General features: G+C 41.9%; 1 protein-coding gene across 2 annotated transcripts in view; it reads left to right on the top strand.

Annotated features, from left to right (window-relative positions):
* LOC135221941 (uncharacterized protein F21D5.5-like) overlaps nt 1–15,603 on the top strand; it is a 202,820-nt gene extending 187,217 nt beyond the window's left edge. For both annotated transcript variants that reach the window (XM_064259972.1, XM_064259973.1), the window contains exon 11: nt 15,286–15,603. In XM_064259972.1, the coding sequence (XP_064116042.1) occupies nt 15,286–15,409 (124 nt within the window). In that variant the 3' untranslated portion in view covers nt 15,410–15,603. The remainder of the gene's footprint in view (nt 1–15,285) is intronic.
* The last annotated feature ends 7,223 nt before the right edge of the window (nt 15,604–22,826 follow it).

Raw genomic sequence — 22,826 nt, forward strand, 5'->3', positions numbered from 1 at the left:
TTCTCCTTCATATGGGGAGGTTTCGTATGAAGGTAGGGGCTCGCGTGAGCGCCCTCGCTCGCCTGGCTCTCTTTCGACTTCAAGGCGCCAAACATCGGTATGGACGCTCTATGGACGAAAGAACTTTTTTCCAGATTGGATTCCCGATTCCGGTAAGCGCACTGCACCTGCTCATCACGCTATTTCTTCAACTCCCTCGCGTGAGACTTCTCCTCAGCAGCCTCAAGATCCTAGAAGGCGCCCTTATACAAGTAGGCGTTCTTCTTCCAGATGTCACTCTCCTCGAGTGTCGGATCGTGACTTCTCTCCTGACAGGCATCAAGAGTCTGGTAGGAGTCGTGTGCATGATAGACGGCCTGCTGTTAGCCGCTCCCCGCAAGGTAGGCGCCAAGAGCCTACTGCACATCGATCTCCTAGTAGGCGCTCGTCTCTTTTAAGGCGTCATACTCCTGATTATTCTCCTCAGGGCAGACAACAAGAGTCTTTCAAGCGCCTTCTCCGTGTAGGCGCTCTCCCGCTTCTAGGCGCACTACTCCTGACCGTTTGTCTCTTGTAGGCACCAGGAATCTCGGAAGCGCCCTTCTCCGGTAGGCGCTCGTTAGCTTGAAGCGCCCTTCTCCTGAATGTTTACCCCTTCTTGTTAGACGTCAAGAGTCTCGCAAGCAGCCTTCTCCTAGTAGGCGCATTTCGCCTTCCAGTCGAACTTCCGTTGATCGTACGCAACTGGACAGGTATGGAGAAGCCGCGCAAGCGATCTGCTTCTTCGATAGGCGTTCTTCTCCTGGCAGCCAGCTCGCCTCATGGATAGGCGCAAAGAGTCTAGTAGGCGCTCGCCTCCTCGTAAAGCCCCCTGTGGATGGTTTCCGAGGATTCTCGAGTAGGAGCCTACCTCTCCTTCGGCTGAGATTCCGTCTACCTCGAAGAGGGAGTCTCATCGTAGACAACCCAATCTTCTCATCGTTCTCCAGTGGATGTGAACTCTTCTAAGAGAGGGCGTTCTCCAAACCTCTCGCTCAACTCCTACTAGGATCCACCCTTCGTCACCTAAGGATCTTCCGCGCTCGCCTCGACAAGACGTCCTAGAAGGTTCAGATGAGGAACCGAACACTTCTTGCTGCTGTGTCCTTCTTTTACAAGAACGCTTACAGAGCTACTTTTGCAAGTTTTTGGGGATTCCCTTACTCCTACGGCTCCTCCTTCTCCTCACTCACTTTTTTCAACGGCGAAGACAGCAAAGAGTTCTTCTTGTGTGAGGATGAAGCCAACTCTTTCAATGAAGAAGGCACTGAGGAGTTTTGGTTCCTGGATGGCTTCCAAAGAAGAAGCGGGGAAAACGATGTTCGCTTTTCCTCCTTCGAAGTTATCAGGACGCGCTGGTTTCTGGTACGAAACAGGAGAGTCCTTAGGATTGGGTCTACCATCTTCGGCTGATTCGGATTTTTCGGCGCTGGTAGATTCGACAAGGAGAACTGCCCTTAACTCTGCTAAGACGACTTGGGCAATGAATGAATTGGATCACATGCTAAAAGGCATGTTTAGAGTGCTAGAAGTATTTAACTTCCTTGATTGGTCGTTGGGGGTCCTAGCCAAGAAAATTGAAGTGCCAGAGTCATTTTCGCCAGAAGATCTCATGTGTGTTTTGTCTTGTATGGACAAGTCGGTAAGAGACGGAGCGAGTGAAATCGCCTCCTGTATGGGGCCGGGATCGTGAAGAAGAGGTCTGTTTATTGTTCCTTCTCAACGAAGTCTGTCTCCATGCCCAGAGGTCTTCTTTGGCTGTTTGCTCCTCTGTCTGCTCAGTTGTTCCCTAAACTCGAGTGCAGGACATTTCGAGATCACTTCGCTAAAGCACCCAGGACCTTTTGGCACAGTCGGCAAGAAAACCTCGCCCTTCCTTCCCTACCAAGGCTAAGAAGGAAAAGGCAAGTGTTCGAGAACCCTTTCGAGGGCGGCTTCATCAAGAACCTCTAGTTAGAGGTCGTAGACCTTCAAGAAGGGGTAAGACTTTCGCCAAGTCTGTTAAAGCCCCCAAATAACTTGCAAGTCCTTCAAACAACGGTGGGCGCCAGACTCTTAGAGTTTGCAGAAGTCTGGGCCCAAAAAGGGGCGGATCCTTGGACCCTTTCTATTTTGAGGAGAGGTTACCTCATCCCTTTCGTCGAAAGACCTCCCTTGACGGACCATCCCAAGGGAACTGACGGCCAGGTACAGAGACCCCATCATGAATCAAGCTCTCCATCTAGCAGTTAGATCAGATGCTGGAGAAGGGGGCTATCGAACTAGTGACAGACCATCATTCATCGGGCTTCTACAACTGCCTTTTCCTAGTTCCGAAGTCCTCAGGGGGATGGAGACCGGTGTTGGACGTAAGCGCCCTGAACTTCTTTCGTAGAAAAGAAGAAGTTCACGATGGAAACGCCTTCATCAGTGCTGGCAGCACTTCGTCCAGGGGACTGGATGGTTTCCTTGGATTTACGGACACTTACTTCCACGTACCGATCCATCCTTCCTCGAGGAAGTTTCTCAGATTCATGATGGGGGGGAAATTTTTCAGTTCAGGGCTCTGTGTTTTCGGCCTCTCGACGGCCCCTCAAGTTGTTCACAGGGATTTGAGGAATGTGGCTCAATGGCTTCATTTGAAAGGGGTGAGGATATCCATGTACCTCGACGATTGGCTAATAAGGGCCAATTCAGAAGATCGTTGTTTGAAGGACTTACAAGTAACTTTAGAATTGACGAAGGCGTTGGGACTTCTCGTCAATTTCAAGAAGTCGTCACTAATTTCCCGAGCAAGATTGTGTGTATCTCGATACAGATGAACTCTCTGAGTTTTCGGGCTTTTCCCTCTCAGGAAAGGATAGCCCGAGGATTCGAGAGAGTAACAACCTTCTTAGGGAAAGAAGTATGCACAGTGAGGGAGTGGATGAGTCTGCTGGGGACGCTCTCCTCGCTGGAGCAATTCGTTTCCCTAGGAAGGTTGCACCTGAGACCGCTCCAATTCTTTCTTCATCGGAATTGGAGTCGTCGTTCTCAGGATTTGACGTTCTCCCTGTCGTTATCCCAGGACGTCAAGAAACATCTCTTATGATGGACAGATCCCAACCTCTTTGCGAAGGGGACTGTCTCTTCAATCCCAGACCCCCAACCTGGTGTTGTTCTCCGACGCGTCGGACATGGGGTGGGGGGCAACTCTGGGAACCAGCGAAGTGTCAGGTACCTGGGTGGGGGACCAGGTAGCCTGGCACATCAACAGAAAGGAGTTGATGGCTGTGTGGTTGGCTCTGAAGGCTTCGAGCCCAAAGTCAGAAGATCGTAGTGCAGGTCAACGCGGACAACACTACAGCTCTGGCATATATCAGGAAACAGGGGGGACGCATTTCTTCTCCCTGTACGAGACAGCAAGAGACCTTCTTCTGTGGGCAGAAGAAAGAGGAATCAAGCTTCTCACCAGGTTTCGTGCAGGGAGAAAAGAAAAGAATGTAAGAGCAGATCTCCTCAGCAGGAAAGATCAGGTCCTTCCCACAGAGTGGGACCCTTCATCTGGATGTATGCCAGAGCCTGTGGAAGTTATGGGGCAGGCCACACATAGACCTCTTTGCCACGTACAAAGAACAAGAGGCTGGATCCTTACTGCTCTCCGATATCGGAGCCAGAGGCATTAGCAATAGATGCTCTTCTTCTAGACTGGAACGGACTCGACGTCTACGCGTTTCCCCCCTTCAAGATCCTGGGCTAACCATCAAGAAGTTCGTAGAGTCCGATTCAACGAGAATGACCTTAATCGCTCCCTTTTGGCCGGCCCAAGAATGGTTCACAGAGGTACTGGAATGGTTTGGTGGACCTTCCAAGATCGCTCCGCTAAGGAGCGATCTACTCAGACAACCCCACTTCGACAGGTACCACAAAAACTCTCCTCGCTCTCAGTCTGACTGGCTTCAGACTGTCCAAAGTTTGGTCAGAGCGAAAGGCTTTTCAGCAACAGCTGCTAAAGCAATCGCAAGACGAGGAGACCTTCCACCTTGCGTGTATACCAGTCAAAGTGGGATGTCTTTAGACGTTGGTGCAAGAGGAAGAACATTTTCCTCTTCCAGTACCTCTGTGACCCAAATTGCGGATTTCCTTATTTTCCTAGAGAAGAATGTCATCTGGTTGTGTCAACTATTAAGGGATACCGCAGTATGTTGGCGGCGGTATTTCGGCATAGAGGCTTAAATATATCCGATGATAAGGACCTGCATGATCTTATTAGATCATTTGAAACCATTAAGCGTCCTCATGTAGTACCGAACTGGAATCTAGACGTAGTTTTACAATTCCTTGGATCGTCTAGATTCGAACCTCCTGGCTTAGCCTCTTTCAAGGATCCTGACGAAGAAGGCTATCTTACCTTTTGGCCCTAGCTACAGCTAAGAGAGTGAGTGAGCTCCAAGCTATCGAGGGCAATGTAGGGTTTAAGGAAGATTCTATGGTGTGTTTCGTTTCTTCCAAATTTCCTTGCAAAGAATGAAAACCCATCACGGCCGGTGGCCCAGGAGCTTTGAAGTTCGTAGTTTATCTTTTCTAGTAGGGTAAGAGCCTGAAAGGAACTCTTTGCCCTATGAGAATTAGAAGTATTTCCCTTAAGAGGAAGGAACAACTTAAGGCTAATCAAGATGTGCTTTGGTGCTCTGTAAAGGACCCCACTCGGCCCATGTCAAGAGAATGCTCTTTCCTTTTTTCTGAGAAGCCTTATTACAGAGGCACATGTTGCCTGTAAGGAAGAACATTTTAGACTACTGAAAGTGAAAAGCTCACGAGGTGAGAGCCATCGCAACTTCGCTTGCATTCAGAAAAAATATGTCTGTGCGGAACTTGATGGAGGCGACTTTTTGGAGATGCCAATCGGTTTTCGCAAACCACTACCTACGTGATGTAAAAATCACATATGATAAATGCTTCGCCTTGGGTCCTTTCGTATCGGCGGATTCGGTGCTGGGGCAGGGAACTGAAACTTATCCTGTGTAAAATTTTTTATATGTTACCCTATATTTTATATTGGTGTTTTTGGTTGTCTGAAAGAGGTTGCAGGAGGCACCTCTTTTTGTCGTAATATTAACCCTTTGTATTTTGGTTAGGTGGTCTGGTGGGTTTTGGCTCCTTGCAGAGGTAGTGGTAAGGATCTGTTAGTAAGCGGACAAGGTCCCTCTACAGGATCCGACTTGGATTCTACCACAATAGGGGATCACATATCCCATGGTAGATCCGAGAGTCTTTCAGCATCAGGTCACGTCCTAGCTGTAGCTCTCCAGGCAATGCAGACTCAGAGACAGTATCTATGAAGTCTTCATCCTGAAAAGGTGAGAACCAAGGTTTTTATATCCTACAACATTAGTTGTTTCCCGTCTTACCTGTATTATTTAGCTGTCTCTTACCCTCCACCAAGGGTGCCAATCAGCTAAGTATATATCTGTCAGGGAAGTTCATGTACAAAAATGATATTGTTAAACCTACAATAAAGTTTTGTACATACTTACCTGGCAGATATATACGATTTAATGGCCCACCCAGCCCCCCCTCAGGAGACAGGTGAAGAGAAAAATCTGACAAGCAAACGGGAGTGGTTCGTACATCCGCCACCCAGCGGCGGGTAAGGTAGACCACCTGACCTACCTGTCGCGTGTGCCGCGAGATTTGAAATTCTGTCGGGAACGTCGGAGACTATAGCTAAGTATATATCTGCCAGGTAAGTATGTACAAAACTTTATTGTAGTTTAACAATATCATTTTAGTGGGAAATGGTTTCCCTGAATGGATTATACTACGTATATAAAAGTTTTTCATAATAAGAACGGAATTAACATATGAAAGGATGTCGGGTACCATAAAGACACAGATGTTCTGGCACATAACAAAGATAATTAGTAGGAGGCGCCAGCCTGGTGCAATAAGCCAAGAGCACCATCCAAAATATTTCTCGTTCAGGAAAAAGGGGGGGGGATACGGAAGAATTAACCGAGGAAAGAATAATTCCCCTTCAGATATACTCGAATTAGAGGAAAATTGGGAAGAAACATCCAACTATGGAAGTACTGTAGAATTATAGGATTCTTACAACACCTCTTCTTATTTTGATATAGAGATTTCCTGACCACGGTTGCTAGTAATGGGCCATAAAAGCTCCAGCCAGGCTTTAACCAGGCGATAGGCGCCAGCCAGGCGCGAAGTGCCAACCAGGCGCGAGGCGCCAGCCAGAAGCGTGACGCCTCCCAGGAGCGAGGCGCCAGGCAAGCGCGAGGACGCTGCGAGGCGCGAGACGCCAGCCAGAAGCGTGACGCCTCCCAGGAGCGAGGCGCCAGCCAGACGCGAGGCGCCAACCAGGCGCAAGACATCAGGATCTCCAATTTCTCAGTATTTGGAGATAGTCTTTCCAAGAGTTAACTCTTTGAGAACTGACACAAAATCAGTTTTTTTCCTGACAAGGACACAAGTTGTCGCACAGGCGGCCGTGGCCCTTGTTAGGATTAACTGAAATTGCGAAAGTCTCTAACAAGAACAGACTTCTCATGTCAGGTAATATAGTGGTCGCGTGAGCGACTTCTTTCCTGGCAAGAGGAGTTTGTTTTTTTGGAGAGAACTTTCTTTGCCAGATCAACCCTCTACTGACAATTATTCTAGATATCGCACAGGCGAACGTAGTACGTGTCAGGATAAGTGGGTTCTTCTGCTTTATAGACCTTTACATGGTGAAGAGAACCGATATCTTTAGAGGTCTCTCGCTTTCCTCATCCTTATGAGACTAGTGATAGAAAATATATCGGACTCATAAGTTAATCTGGGTGCAGGTTTTATTGCACGTTTTGGCTAGTCCCTTGAACCATGCAGCTCCTCTTTCTCCTCTTTCATTGTTATTAACAGGATGTTATATTATCGTACTCCTATGTAAACATATAACAAGGGAGACCTTGTAATGTTTTGGTAATGGAAAAGACTCGTAGGAGCTCTCAGTATTGGGTGAGAGGCTCTTTCAAGTATTTGAACCGTACATTACGGCCTGATGTCCTAGGATAGGAATCTTGAATGATTCTCCTCGATCCTGGATCATTTATTAGGAGAATAGGATAATAATAATTTGTTGTTTTGCAGAGTAACAATGATAGAATTTTCCATTCTCTCGTTGCCCAGGCACGAGGACGGGAAGAAAGAATATAAGAGAGAGGTAGCAATATACGCCATCTTTATTTTATAGAAAGGGGAATAAAATTTAGTCTTTTTCCCCTAAAATATAAACTCTTTACAGAATGTAAGACAAAGGGCGTCAAAGAAAGAGAGGATAATACTTTATGCCTCATTTTAGTCTTAGAGAGGTTGGATTCACAGAGGTCACGTTCTTCTCACAGCAGGTTTTGGAAGTCTTTTCCAAGACAGTCTGAATATTCTTACAGCATCTATTTTAAATGGACCTTAACAACCTCTCCACTCTGAGTCTGTCTGCGTGCAGACTGACCAGAAGTGGACATGAAGGAGAGGATGTTTCAAGGTAAATGACAGTAGTCATGGATAAGATATATAATTACTGCAGATCGTGCTAGAGGGAATGAGGAAACTGTCCTCTTCCGATACCTCTGTGAACCACATAGCGGTTTTTTCTTCCCTTTCAGAGGGAAGAATCACCTTTGTATATATCTGCTATCAAAGAACGCAGTAAAAGGCTATACTCTGGCTCTATAAAGGGAATTGGAGATAGCAGAGCATTGAAGATCTTCGGGATCTTATGCAATACCTCTATACGACAAGACTAGGAGATCTTATAATTACAATGGGATCCTATTTGGGCCTCAGATTCTGTGTTCTGACAAGATGGAACTAAACGACCAAAAGGACGAGTGAAATTTTGGGCTTGGAATCTGGAATCAAATTCTAGAAAGACTCGGCAATGGGTTCCTGCCAGCATGGTATGTTTGGCAAAAGAACTAAAACCTTTTATTCCTGGATCAACGCTTTCAGATAAAGGATTCGTTGTCCAGGCAATGTATTTACATTGTCATCTACAAAAGAAGATAAGGTTTAAACGTTTGCCGACAGTCTTTGGAATACGATGAGGGCTCAAAACTACTTCCCAGAAGGTTCGAAGAGACATATTTAAAGAGCTAGAAATCAGGAATCCTCCCAATTTCAGCTCAGAGTCTCCTTAGACTTCCAGGCTCTTTCCCTGCCTTCGTGCAAGGATAGGGAAGATTTTGCAACGAGAGAACTCATCAACATGTAGGAAGAGTGCTCGTTAGCAACGGAAGTATCAAGTATGATCCTCCTCGGAGGAAGACTGGTCTCTCGGACTATTAGATTTAATATCGTCTACTGGATGTAGCTGACTAAAATTACCTCCCCTTGTTGCAGAGGCCATAAGCTCAAAGTGAAAGAATTTCTTCCACCCTTTTCCATTCTCCTGATAAACGATTGTGGATGTTCAGACTTTCGGACAATGTAGCGCCAATCAGGCGCCAAATGCCAAACAGGCGTAAAGATGCCAGAGCAAGACAGTCCAAATAAACACTGTCATTGTCTGATGAGGAGGAATAGTAGGCCTCCAATCTGGCACAGATGCGCTAGAGGCGAATAAATCAGGCAAATAAAGTGTCCGAGGTGGACATCGCCAGTTTTCATCGAGACTCTTAACAAGCTCGAATCTCCAGCAAGTGGGGAGAAGTCAGCCAGGCGCCAGGAGCCAGCCAGGCGCAAGTGAGGCACCAGCCAGGTGCAAGACGCCAGGCAGGCGCGAGGCGCCAGCCAGGGGCGAGGCGCCAGGCAGGCGCGAAGTTCCAGCCAGGCGCAAGCCAGGCTCTGGGCTTCATCCAGAAGAGATCTATTTCAAAGAAAGCCCTGGTCTTCTTTGGAACAGTGGAATCTCTAAAGCACTTCTTGAGTAACTTGATGATTCCTTCAAACAGCTAAGAATTAAAAGCGCTTGAAGTGCGAGCTTTTAACAATTCTTGTTCTTTCCATAACAATATGTCGTGAGAGACATATTAGCTGTAATAACAGGAGATGCAACTCTGTGTTGACTTCTCTTTGCATGAAGGAGATCAAGTGGGCCTATGAGAGATCCTTCTCTCTTTGTTATACGTGTCCACGGATGCGTTGCTGGGATAGGGAGCCGACACTGATCCTTAACTAGTGAATTAAAAATTTTTTTTTATATATATATATATTTGAAATGAGTTGGGGATAGCTCTTTTCAGAAATTTAAGCACAAACGCCCTCGTCGTTAGGATCAGGTGATCGGGATCGGTGTTGTGCTCCTTAAATTATGCCAATAGGCATTGGTGTATTGTCATGTAAGTGGATAAGACCCCATTGACAAATGACCACTAGATTCTGTCAAGTAAGTGGATAAGACCCCATTGACAGATCTACAAGAACTCTTAGCCATAGGTCACATCCTCGCTGAGGCTCTTGAGACGAAGCAGACTACTAGCTATAGCTAGGAAGTCGACCCTTCGTCTAAACACATAGGAACCAAGGTTTTATTTATTTATTACCTACAACGTATGTTGTTTACCTGTCTATTCAGTAATAGCTGTCTTTGACCCTCCACCAATGGTGTGAATCAGCTATGTATATATCTGACAGGTAAGTTGAATGTATAAAAATGATATTGTTATGATACAATAAAGTTTTATACATACTTACCTGGCAGATATATACAATTAAATGGCCCACCCAGCCTCCCCTCAGGAGACAGCTGGAAGAAAAAATATGAATTAGAAAACAGGTATGGTTCCTATTCCCGCCACCCGCCCAGGCGGAGGGGGTAGATCACCTGACCTACCTGCCGCGTGTGCCGCGAAATTCGAATTTCTATCGGGGACGACGGAGTAATAGCTGTGTATATATCTGCCAGGTAAGTATGTATAAAACTTTATTGTATCATAACAATATCATTTTTCTTCCCAGTCATATTCAAAGTTACTACAGTGGACCCCCCGTATTCGCGTTCTCCAGATTCGCGGACTCACACATTCGCGGATTTCTCTCGGGAACATTTCCCTGCATTATTCGCGGAAAATTCATGCATTCGCGGTATTTTTCTATGATAAATATCCACAAATTCCTGGTTTTTTTTATGAATCTCATCATAAAATGCACTTTTTGTGATAAAACTATTAAAAAAACCATGTAGGAAAATCTTTAGTGGGTTTTACTTGAGTTGTAACTAACAAAATAGGCTGTTTTTAGCATTTTTATAGGGGTTCCAAACATTCGCGGATTCTAACTATTCACAAGGGGGTCTGGTACGCATCCCCCGCGAATACGGGGGGACCACTGTACACAGTTTTCGTAAACAACTCTTTAACGTTTGGTGAAACTGCTCCACAATGCCTTGTGATTCGGGGTGATAAGGTGTGGAAGTTACGAGTTTAATGCCTAACTCTTTCACTCTATCCCTGAAATATTTGGATACAAAATTACTAACATTATCACTCTGTACGAGGCAGACCAAACTTTGAAAAATAATCTAACAATCGTTTAACTACGGTCCTTGCGTTACAGCTTCTTATGGGTATCGCCTCTGGATAGCGAGGTAGTCTATCAATGATTGTCAACAGATATATACTCCCTCCCTTACTTCTAGGCAACGGTCAGACCATATCGATAACTACATTCTCAAAAGGTTCGTCTACTGAAGGAATATTACATAACGGAGCTCTGGGAATTACTTGATTCGGTTTCCTGGCAATTTGGCATTCATGTCAGCTTAAAACATACCTCTTTACGTCACTCCTCATTTTAGGCCAAAAGTACGCCCTATTAATACACCTGAAAGTTTTATTTACTCCCAAATGTCCTTGCTCATCATGTGTTAACCTCAAAACTAGTTCACGAAGCTTCTAGGAACCACTAATTGTTCGGTGATTTCCTCTTTACTACCTGACTTGGCTGAACATAACTACACAAAACTTCGTCTTTCAAACAAAACGTTTCCTTACACGCATTATCGAGATCATCATCCAGTTCACATTAAAAAATTCAGGTTAGTGTCTCATCCTCTCTCTGAAACTTGACTAGCTCATCCTTATTCAAAAGGTTAGTGCCTTATTCATCACCGTAACTATTACTTGATTCCACCATATCGACTACGTTACTCTCGACAGCTACACCTTCTGCTTGGCTATTACTGTTAACACCTATAGTCAGGTCTCTCAGCCACACTCATGCCAAGATCAACCTCGCCACCTCTATCACACTCGCTCGAATCCACGAACAAATTATGACCGTAGTCTATGTCTGTATCTAAACCTGACCTAGTTACTACCATTTCAGGCACTGGAATCTCCCTCACAACAGGATTCACATTCTTGGATAAAGCTAAGTCCTTACCGACAATAATATCAACGCCATCAACGGGCAAACTGTCAACAACTGCAAGTTTCACTTCTCCTGACACTACCTGACTTTCTAAATTCAACTTCAACAAAGGACAAGGACACAAGTGTTACCTGACTTTCTAAATTCAACTTCAACAAAGGACAAGGACACAAGTGTAAGGAAATCCACCTAACATGACTTTTTTGGTTTCTTAACGTCCTTCCTTTCTTCTGCACAATTTCTTGCTAAATGCCCTTTCCCATTACATCGGAAACATGTTAATTCTGAGCCACTAGATGCCACTTTACTCTTACAATCCTTAGACGTATGACCAGGTTTTCCGCATGTATAACAGGAATAGTCACTTTTACTCGCATTGCTATTACTAGAACTGAAACTTTTACTGTTTTGTACTCTACCAGACAAAGGATCATTTCGCTTCTTACTGACACTTAAATTATGAGTCAGACTATATTTGTCTGCTAGCCTAGTTGCTCCTGCAGAAGATACCTCTCGCTTATCTTCCATATAAAGCTTAATCTCAGGAGATACATTATCTTTGAAGTTTTCTAACAACACTAAGTTCTTCAAACCATCAAAATCCTCAACTTTAGCGGAAGTTAACCAATCAAAAACACAGGCTTTCTAACTTCTTACCATATTCTACATACGTAATATTTTCATCCTTTCTCAAACTTCTAAATTTCTTACGGTATGCCTCAGGTACTAACCTGTACGCGCTAAGAACAGTTTCTTTCACAATATCATAATCATCACATTCTTCCTTAGACATGCAACTATACACGGTAAGTGTCCTACCACTCAAAACTGACTGTAAATAGCGTCCACATTTCTTTAGAACCTACTCTTTCCATTAACTTCTCAAAACACATGAAATATGTCATTACATCTTCTTCATCAAACTTTGGTACTAATTCCAACACTGCACTCATACCTAACCTATCAGCTTCATTTTCGTTCTCACCTGTCTGACTGCTAAGAGTACTTTGCCTTAACCGAGCGATTTCCAACTCATGCATACGTTCTTTCTCTCTTTCTTCCTGCTGCATTACCAACATTTCTCTCTCTTGCTGCATTTTCATTGCTTCTCTCTCAGCTGCTCTTTCCTCTCTCTCAGCCGCTCTTTCATCTCTCTCATACTTTTCTCTTTCTTTCCTTTCAATATACTCATTGGAGATCATTCCCTTCTAGACCTAGAAGCTTACCAGACTCAATAAACTCTTTCACCATCTCACTCATTCTGGCTCTTTCTGTATTCTCCATTTCAATCTGTTACAGTGCCGAATACCCTGGCCAAAGGTCGCCAATAATGTCCTTGACCCCGGAGGTCTGCTACTAGTTCAATAGTATAATAAACAAAAAGGATTCAACACCAACAGTTGAAACTCGGGATACGAATAAAGAAAGAAACACAAACAGAACAAAGGTTTATTTACAAGCTTACTAAAAAAGAGAAATGCAGAATGGTTTCTCCTATTTACATAACAAAAGTAAAATCTTACAATACGTGAACTGGGGAAACAGTGAGGTAATGAAATACTTGCTGGCCAGTTTTGCAGCTGTCTAACATCAATGCTCGAAGCGACGGCTTCACAAAGGAGAACTATAACTTCAGACGTCTTCTTGACTCCGTACTGCAGAAAGCAATGTCTATTCTTGATACTCGAAGGGCAGGTTACTCCTCAAAATCACCTTGTAGGACGTTTCTCCTCTGAAGGCTTGCTCAACGTCGGAATACCTCTGTCGTTCTCTCTCTTACTGGACGACTTGACTCTAATCCGACCTCACTTTCGTGCGCCTTCTTCCTCTCTTATCCTTCGTCTGTTCCTTCTTCTCATATCTCTCTCTGATGATCTCTCACTGATATTCTGATCTCTGATACTTCTTCAGTCGTATATATATGGTGATCAGGGGCGGGGCCTACCAGTGAACGTCACAGACTCCCAAGACGACAGGAACGTTTTAGAAGGATTTAGGCGAATAATTACATCATATACACGGCGACACGTCGGCGCCTGTTGAGTTCCATATCCCACCTGGCGATTCTAGAATAATCATGAGAACAGGCGCCTCCAACACGTGCGTGAATGCCTTCTGGCTGCAGACCTACGTGAAGAAAATGCATTTTCCTTTCCTTTAACATATTTTACTTCACTATAGAGCGATCACCATGACACTGCAAGGGAGACATCTGGCACCCTCCTTACTGAATGTCTGCCAAGGGAATTGGGCCATATTCTGCAATTGGTGTTGTAGGAGTCCCTCTCCTATGCTGAGACAAGGGCCTGTCTGTCTCAGCTGTTAAAGGGTATCGCTCAAGTGTTCTGCCCATGTGGTATGGATAGGTCCATGCCACACAGGCAATGCTTAAGAGGAGCTTTAAATAGTCATACCCTCAAGAGATCAGGCCCTCTGGGGCAAACCTGACATTGATACTTTGAAACCTAAGGACAGCCCTTCTAAACCCATCTCTGTCATTGGACAGGTATCTTACCCTCAAAACAGTTTTCTTGCCCTTGCCTTGGCTAAGGGAATGGGGGAATTTTATGGATTGCCACACCTTGTTTAGCACTTGGAAGGGTCAGTCTCTCTTGTTCCTTTTCATTCCCAGCTTTGTGGTTAAGACACAAAATCCTTTGGTTCTAGACCCAGGGTTTAAGAATTTCTTAATTCACTACCTCCAGTACTTCATAGGTGGAGAGCCAGATGGGATGGGGAAGTTTTATGGATTGTTGCACCTTGTTAGACACTTAGAAGGGTGGCGATCTCTCACACTTTCACCCCTAACTTTGTTGCTAAGACACAAAATCCCTGTTCGAGAACCCAGGGTTCAAGCGTTTCTCAATTCACTCCCTCCAGTATTTCATAGGGTTATCATGCACTAGTCCCTCAACATATATTCATTAGGACCAATGGTGGCAGCTCAACTAGTAGTGTAGTTAGTGGGAACCCTCAGATGTCTCATGGGCTCATTCAAGAAGAGATGTACTGATCTGTTCTCCCTTTCACAACACAACCCACCACCATTCATGCTCAAGTACAAGCAGGGCCTGAATGAGCAGAGGTAAGTGGCACTATGGGTGCCTGTTGTAGTAGTAGTATAGATTTTCCAAGCCCTCATCTCCCCTTCAATAGCAAGGGAGGGGGAAGGCAAAGTAGAACCTTTATCTAAAACCCATTGATTACATAATCCATTAAAGGCTTCTGATGAATGGTTCCTGCTCCACAGAGGTGGTATTAAGTTTTTCAGGATTAACTGACATGACTGTGGTCCATAATTTGTGGAGCAGGGACGTAGGGAAGTACAGTCCTGCTCTCCAGGGCAGTGCCTTCAGAGCAACTCTGACCTATCCTTGGGGCAATCAGTAGAGCAGCAGTAACCTCCTGTTTGGGATGGTGTCAATAGAGCAGCAATGACCTTTTCCAGACAGTGGCACTCTGCCCCCCTCCCACCCACACACACTACTTCCCTGTTATACTTCCCAGTTAGACACACTACTTCCCATTTAAGTAGTGCATCTACATACATGAAAGGTGGTGTAGTGTTTGTATCCCACTAGGATCAAATGCCAAATTTTTAAGGTACTTTGTATTTTTCCTAGGTATGCAAACCATAGCCTATTATATTGAAGATAATCATCCTAAACCACCATGCTTCATTATTTCCCTAAAGTTTTCCATTCCAAATACAGGTAGAAAGAACAATGGGTAGTATTGGTTTGGTGAGAACAGGCATCCCCTCTCCCCTCTCTCAGTCTCCCTGGTTTAGTCTAGCACCAGTCCAACTCATGCACAGTAAAATACTCCATATATGAACAGCCACTGTTGGTAACATTGGAAAATGCAAATTACTTAAAAAATACGGCATATTTGAAAGGTGATAAAAGGCAGTATTTCTAATGTGTATATTTTCATTTCTAGATCAAAGTATGTTGAACCAACATTGAAAGAAGGCTTTGATGACATTGTGAAGGTCAATTTTGTTCCCAGCTTCAGGACAACCAAAGATGAAGAAATGTACAAGATGTTTTTATTGGAAAAATAACTACAAGATCTACTGTCTGAAAAGTAAATGACTCAGACTAACATATATTTACAATTTACCCATAAATAGTAATTTCTTAAAACCAAATATTTCTTAAATAGGACAAAACGCCATCTTAGACAGCAACAGTGCCTCCTCAAAAATGCAAACTACTGTGAAAACCTTATAACTTGAATAAATATATTACGAAAATACTGATGTGCTTTATAAACCCTTGAGCAAATACAATCTCTTATTATTATCACTGGGCAAAAAACTATTTTGAACATCTAAGGAGAGGAAAATCATGATGCAACGTATTCCTATTAATGCAGCATATGGAAGCCTGTCAATTGTTAATGAGATCATTCAGTGCAAACAATTCATAAATAAAAAAATTAGAGAGAAGATACTTATATTTACATTATATACAAAACCTGAACATCTACAGAACCAGCAAAATTAAAAACCAAGATTTAACTGATTGAGCAACAATAAATTAAAAACACATTGGTAAAAATGCATCCATGATTCTTGGAATTCATGTAATATTTAAGGTTTATAATCTAAAAAGGAAGGACCTATTTGGTTATCTTAGTCTTACAAATTCAAATTAAATTATCAAAAATTCACTTTAAGGTAATTTATTTTCCATTTTTGCTAAACTTTTCCACAGAAAATACTTAAAAACCAAAAATGATGTTTTTACAGAATAACACAAACAATACTAATGCCTTTCACTGCCTAACATGTACCTTGACTAGCTGGCATTCAAGGGTGTGAAGAGTACTACACTCAAAACTATTGAATAATTCCACACATACTATTGTACAATTACTGTATACGTAGTTACTTATAACCATTCAAAGCCTTGGGGCTACCTTCAAAATAGAAGCCAGACATGCCAACATATGTTTACAATCAATTTATTTTTTATAAAATGCTATTTTTCAAAAGTTTATCCTCAAGTCCAGCATACTTAAATAAATTTTGGGATAATGAAGTACTTTTTATACCAAACTGTAATCACTGCTAAGGAATGCTGGATACTAAAGTTTTTGTAGAGATTCAGTTCTACCACAAGTTCCTAAAATCATAAGCAAAAGTATACAGGTTAATGTAGTATTGTACATGCCAGAAGTCATAGAAAAAAAAGTGTACAGCTGCATTCATGTAGATGTATATTAATTAAATAAATAAATAATAATGGGAAGCTAAACTACCAAATAAATCAAGTAAAATCAATATAAAAAATGACATTTCAGCTGATCTATATGGGGCTGCAATGGAAGTTATCAAATTGCACTCTTGGCACTAATCAACCACCCTGGACAGGTACAGCATGAGGAAGAATAAAAATGATTTTCCAATTAATATCTAAACATTACATTTCAATTATTAATGACTCAACACCTATGTATTAAGGTCATAATGTTCATTGTTTTGCAGGTGGAGATTGACAAATATTAATAGAGATAATAGGTATACTGTATGGATTTCTTAAGCAAACTAACATATTTTACATAACTTTAGTAATTACAAACACAATATTCTAGTGCTGAAATAAAAAAAAAATCAATTAAAAATAATGTGCAACATTATCTGCATTACTCATAAATCAGGAATGTTTACTTAATAATACTGTACTAATCATAACCAGTACACCAGAATTCACAGCAAACCTGTCAAAACCACTGCAACTTCAAAATCCTTACAACTAAGTCACCAAAAACGAAAAACCTAATAGTACATATATAACTACCTATCATGAAATTTGTTTTCAGGTCACATTAAATCACAAAACTTACACCATAAGGAAAATTTTTTAACTGCATAATTCAGCACTAATTATGTATTCCTGGTTATAGTGCATGTAATCAATATACAAGAACCACTATAACCAATATACAGAAACCAACTTAAATCTATCTAAAAGAGCAAAATTCATCATATACTAATTAACTTCTGCTATATTTGACTGTCATTATTAAGACAATAAATAATTACAATATTGCAAGAAACTAGCAAAACTAAAATATTCTCAAATTTTCATATTGTATTACATGGATACTAGTGTTGAGAAAGGGTCAAGATACTGACGAACTTCGAGGGATAAAACCTTACATATTTCTGCAATACACTGTCATCCAAAGGAAGCTATTCATTATTACCTGAAAGTCTTGTCTCATGAAAAATTCTGATTTGAAAATGTATTGCACTCCATACAATTAATTTTGCAATAATAAATGGCAAAATCATACTTAAGGCTTCATTTGCTGTCTGATTCATCACTTCCAACACCAGTGCTTACTCATCAATATGGTTTCTGAAATGCTGATTATGTGGGAACTACTCTGTTTCAGAATTTAATAACACCAAATATAATTGGTCACAAATCTAAAACCATAGCAGATATCTTACCTACTGTTAAAGATAGCTTATATCTGCACCTACAGGCAAGTCGGCATTCAAACAAAAGGAAAGACTGAATGGCTGACCAGATGACTGTCTAGTGCACCTGTTCTCCTCAGGGAGTGTTTTGAATTCTCCTTGGCATAATTGTGAAGTATAGGCATAATTGTGAAGTAATTCTCCTTGGCATAATTGAGAAGTATAGGCGCTTCTGTTGGTATTTCGTGGTTTTGGCTATTTTCTGCTTTCAAGGTACTGTACATTCCTAAGATGCCTTCCACTGGAATCAAGCTAAAAATGTCAGGTTCTGTAGGAATTATTACTATGTTAGCAGAATGTTTGATTTTTGAGGTGACATACACACTGTGCTGGCTGCAGGGGTGAAAAGTGTGATCTTGAAAATAGTTGTGAGGAAAGTGGGGATTATTAAAGGACTTTATAGGAAGAAAGGGAAGCAGATAGATTACAAATGCAAATAGGTCAGGTCTTAAATCTGTTACGTATTTCTCCCCCTTCTCCAGGTCCTTCATTTGCATTTTCCTTACTCGGTCTATGGCCTTTTCCTCTGCTAATGCTTTAGCTATACATGTACTGAGACTTCCTCTTGAACTCTACCTTCCGCTCTCCTTCAATTAAGGGAAAGTGTATGAGAAGTTAGAACAGGACAGAAACCTTATTTTGGTTAGTAAAAGGTTTATCTGAATATATGTCACGGAATCATCCTGGTCCCTCCATGGAATGTGATCATTTTCACATTCCTCTGTAAGAGGTAGTGTCAGTGCCCTTGCCTGCTCTGCAACAATTGGAAGAGTCTGCTGCCAAGGAACCACGTTGGTTCTCGGAGCAACGTGGTTCTGTGACCTCTGTCACCTGCCTGGCATTTTTCATGCTCCAAGTCTTGTTTAATGAACTGAATGAAGCATCATTGCGGGTTATTGTCTGCTGTTGCCCACAGTTGCACTAATTACTCCTCTGGTGGAAGATGACTTTGAATTGTTGGAATCTTCTCGATTTGCCAGTGTTTGCTGAGAGTTGGGCTTCACTTTATCTTCATTTAATGGAGGAAAGCCATGTAAAGAAGAGGTCTCGTTTATCTTTGTATGTTTTCTAATAACTCTGGTGCAAAAACAAAACACGTACTTTAAGTATGCCAGCACTTGTCTTCCCTGTTTTTTTTTTTATTTTTTTTTTTTAAGTAGTGGAAAACCAGCTATGAATAGGCACTTTACCAATACGCAAATAGTCTTTCATCAAGATTCACTTTTCTTCGTCTCGTTCATTTTAAGAGATATATTTGAGCAGTTTGTTTTCAGGTCTCTGTTTAGATTATTGAAGCTTTATTTTTTACTGAACTTTGCTCAGTATGATTGCCTCTTCTCTATGCCAGCTTAAAGAAGCTGAGGCGCCATCTTATTGTTTGTGGTGCCAGCTTGGGGAGTCTGAGAAGCAAGCAGCATTTTAGAAAATAAAAGTGTTGGAGTTTTTTACTTGTTTGGTCCAAGCCATTTCTGACACTTCCAGGTGAATGTTCTCTTGCTTATACTAACTCAGTTTTGATCAAGTGAGAATACTTAAGCTCCTCTTTTTGTTTCTCTGTTGAGTCCCCTTCTAAGTCTGACTCTCTTTCAAGGGAGTTATATATTGATAAATCATACATCTTTCTCACACAGGCATTTCACACTAAAAGGTATAAAATGCCTGTGTGAGAAAGATGTATGATTTATCAATGTATACTCTCTTGAAAGAGAGTCAGACTTAGGTGACTCGACAGAGAAACAAAAAGAGGAGCTTAAGTATTCTCACTTGATCAAAACTGAGTTAGTATAAGCAAGAGAACATTCACCTGAAGCGTCAGAAATGGCTTTGACCAAACAGGTAAAAAACTCCAACACTTTTCCTTTCTAAAATACTGCTTGCTCCTCAAACTCCCCAAACTGGCACCACAAACAATAAGATGGCGCCTCAGGTTCTGGTAAGAGGCCACTCACACTAGCTTAGTTTCCTATAGCCAGCCATTCCTTTGTCTTCTCAGTTCCTTATTGGACGAGTGGGTTGTGTACTTGCCTATCAATCTGGCAGCCCGAGTTCACTCCATGCTGCCTCCAATGCATAATCAGAGGACTTTATTTCTGGTGAATAGAAATTCACTTCTCGATATAATGTGGTTCAGATCTCACAATAAGCTGTAGGTCCCGTTGCTAAATAACCAATTGGTTCCTAGCCACCTAAATAAAAATCTAATTCTTCGGGCCTACCCTAAGAGAGCTGTTAATCAGCTCAGTGGTCTGGTTAAACTAAGATATACTTAACTTTGTGTCCTTTCAAACAGAAGTATCTAGTTCTTCAGTGGGAGGTTGTAATACAGAGAAGGCAATGGAGCAGGTGTTGGTGATTCACTGGGATCTTCCCTCTGACTTTTTCCCGAAACCATAAGCAACTGGAGAATAGCACCCCATGTTTGACATATCGAGATTGGTCAACTTCATGCGTCTGTCGCGATTCTGATTTTTTTTAGTTCTTTCCAGTATGGTTTTAGTGACTTCCCAAAAGAATGGTGGGAAGTTTCAGTGGACATGCAGAATTCATTTTCCTAATACCAATAAATCCTGTCAGACAAGTTCCTTCAATGTGTACTTGCAGGGAAAGTATTGCTGTTCAAGGCATTTTGTTTCGGCTCATGTACAGTGCCTCAGTTATTCGCTAGGAATTTGTTTTCCAAAGGTGGATGGTGTTGTCTTTCAGGAGCAAGAATTCTTTCCTACTGAATAGACTGGTTGAAGTTGGCCAACTCTGTTGATGGTATTCTGAAGGCCAAGGATTCACTAGGAATTTGTTGCACAAAGGTAGATGATGTTTTCTTTCAGAAGCAAGAATTCTTTTCTAATTAACAGACCTGTTCAAGTTAGCCAACTCTGTCGACGGTATTCCGAAGGCCACAGATCTGTTGGTTTCACCTGGTTCAGTCTCTATGCATTATGAATTTTAGTTGACTTTTCTAACTCTTCTGGATGAGGATATACTTTTGCAATTTGCAGGATTTTCTATGTGAAGAGAAATAGGCACTTCTTGCTTTTCAAAGAATTTTATCCCTTTACCCTTCTTTACTGTCAGTTTGTTTGAGGGTACACAGAGTACCACCAATCAATACTATTGCAAAGTATCAGGCACACAGAAGTGGAATACGTACATATACCACCAAAATTCCCAACCTTCCTCTTTTCAGCTCTAGACCTCTTATGATTCAGTTTGAAGGGTTTGGAGCAAAACAAACAGTACTGAATGTGCTCAGGAAGGTGGTATGTACTGCCAGGTATGTGATGAAGCAAAATAAACATTACATATTGCTGGCTATCTAGATTCAGACATTTGAATATATAAAGTGCATAATACATGCACGCAGACATGTATACGCATATAGAATAAAAACTTTAGTAGTATTTGGAAAAAAGTGTAATCTCTCTCTAAATTAGATGAAAATGAAAAAGTGTTACATGGCAATACTCACTCGTGGCATCAAGTGAGGCAACTCTTGTGTGCTTCTGGGCAGTAATAATGGAATATGTTCTAAGCTCTGATGCTGTCGTTTATTACAATGATAAGTGAAAAAATACGTAACTAAGAACCCACGTTCATTTTTGTCAGACAAAGCGTGAAATTGTAAACAATTTTCTACGCAAGTGCAAAACTATTTGTGATTTTTTTTCTGTGCATCTCCTCTGTCTTTTTTCTCTGGAGATACTTCAGTAAAAAGTTCTACATGAAGAAGAATGATTATACTAACCACGTAAAGTAAGACCCATTTACTTTTTATTTATTTCATCACCGAGACAACCGATTGGTAATGAATGAAATGCAAATGTTCATGTTTAAGGAAGCTTCCTATGTGGCAATGGCTTTCTTTGTTAGGAACAGCCTCTGGAGAATTTTTCAGAATAATTAGGCACAATTACAGTGCAGTCTCAGCGTAACATGACAAATTTTCTAAGACAATTTGTATTTTTCATAGCTACACACCTTTGGTCTTAACGATAGGATAATTTTCTAGCGCCTAGCTAGATCAGGTTAAATTGCAGATGAAAAGCCAGGAATCTTGAGAGATCTGGCAATGCGTGCGTATATTGGGTGAAAACTGGTCAAGGGATAATTTTATAGTGCCTAGCTGGACCCGGTTAAATCGCAGATGAAAAGCAAGGAATCTTGTCTGGCAACGCGTGTGTATATCGGGTGAAAAGTGGTCGAGGACCACGCACCCACACCACTGCGTTCAGTTTTTCCTAACCCAGGATGTCTTTAGAAGACAGAGGGGTAGCTAGAGGGGGACAGTACAACGTTAAGACCTCAGGATTGTAGCTGTGAAAAATACAAATTGTCTTCGAAAATTTGTCATTTGTTCATACGCGAACAAACCTTCGGTCTTAACAACAGGATAAACTTATACTTGGAGGGAGGTACAGACACCCTAAACCAGCTGGGGGCCTATCCACCAGCCCAGCTCCAGAAGAAATATCTACCGGAGAGGGACCGATGCCCATGAGAAGCTAGATACTACAGTGATATCCAACAACTCGGCAACTGAGTTACGTACAATGATATATGGGACGAATCATGTAGTATAGAGACTAAAGAGAAACTTTGACTGTCCAGTAACAAACCAAAGCGTGGCCAGGGTTCGTTTACCACTCCTTACTCCCCTTGCTAAGGAGCGGATAATTAGCTACCGAATCACATTTTTAAGTTAATCCAGGACCATTATTGTTGCCAGGTTCTGTAGGAGGGATGCTGAAACTACTAGTTGACAAGATTATTATGAAACCTACATCCTGGTTTATCACATATTCTATCCTTAACCCTTACAGGCCGGTCTAAAATATACATTAAGAACACCCCCAGACAGTGCAAACTTTTAGGTTGGCCAGCTTAAAATAAAAAAAAAAAAAAAAAAGCCACATCCATGGAAAGAGGAATATAGAAGATATGCAAATGCACATGGTATATTTTTTTTTTTTTTTTTTTTTAATTACAAATT

This window comes from Macrobrachium nipponense, chromosome 3 (genome assembly GCF_015104395.2).
Source record: "Macrobrachium nipponense isolate FS-2020 chromosome 3, ASM1510439v2, whole genome shotgun sequence".
Classification (NCBI taxonomy): Eukaryota; Metazoa; Arthropoda; class Malacostraca; order Decapoda; family Palaemonidae; genus Macrobrachium; species Macrobrachium nipponense.